Source organism: Octopus bimaculoides, chromosome 14 (assembly GCF_001194135.2).
Source record: "Octopus bimaculoides isolate UCB-OBI-ISO-001 chromosome 14, ASM119413v2, whole genome shotgun sequence".
Lineage (NCBI taxonomy): Eukaryota > Metazoa > Mollusca > Cephalopoda > Octopoda > Octopodidae > Octopus > Octopus bimaculoides.
The window spans coordinates 11979735-11980370 of NC_068994.1; the positions used below are offsets into that span (position 1 = coordinate 11979735).

At 33.2% G+C, this 636-nt stretch overlaps 1 protein-coding gene across 1 annotated transcript in view; it reads right to left on the minus strand.

The window, feature by feature from the left end:
* Positions 1 to 636, minus strand: part of LOC106874968 (mucin-5AC) — a 66836-nt gene that overhangs the window by 1012 nt on the left and 65188 nt on the right. Inside the window, exon 17 of the mRNA XM_052973018.1 lies at positions 234 to 410. Coding sequence (XP_052828978.1) covers positions 234 to 410 — 177 coding nt within the window. The remainder of the gene's footprint in view (positions 1 to 233; positions 411 to 636) is intronic.

Below are 636 nucleotides of genomic sequence, written 5' to 3' on the forward strand. Positions count from 1 at the left end.
TAATTACAAAAGCTGACATATAGAACATTGAATGTGATACACCTTCTCACTCCCTTCTAAGAAACAATTCTAGCTCTATGTGGAAGTTTCTAGGTAGTGACTTAATTACAAAAGCTGACATATAGAACATTGAATGTGATACACCTTCTCACTCCCTTCTAAGAAACAATTCTAGCTCTATGTGGAAGTTTCTAGGTATTGACTTAATTACAAAAGCTGACATATAGCCTCACCTCCTGTCATCAGAAGACTGGAATTCTTGCTGTTCAGTACTCTGAGTAGTACCAGCAGATGCTTTGGCACTTCCGTCCTTAGCTGGTTGGAATTCTTGTGATTCAGTAGGTTCAGGGGAATGACTCTCATCCGTTAACACACAATTCTTTTCGCGTTGATTTCTCTCAGATTTTTTCCTAAATTGGAAAAATCCACAAAGTATTGGAAGAAAGTAAATATAAAATGTTTTTTTAAATATTAACAGAAAATAAGACCCTTACTAATTCAAACAAAGCATGTGTGTGTGTGTGTCGCTTACTGCTATTATCAGTTATTTAGATTTGTCACTAAGACTAAGATCTTTATGAATATTCATTTGAATATTTACTTATACATATATACATATATATATATATATATACA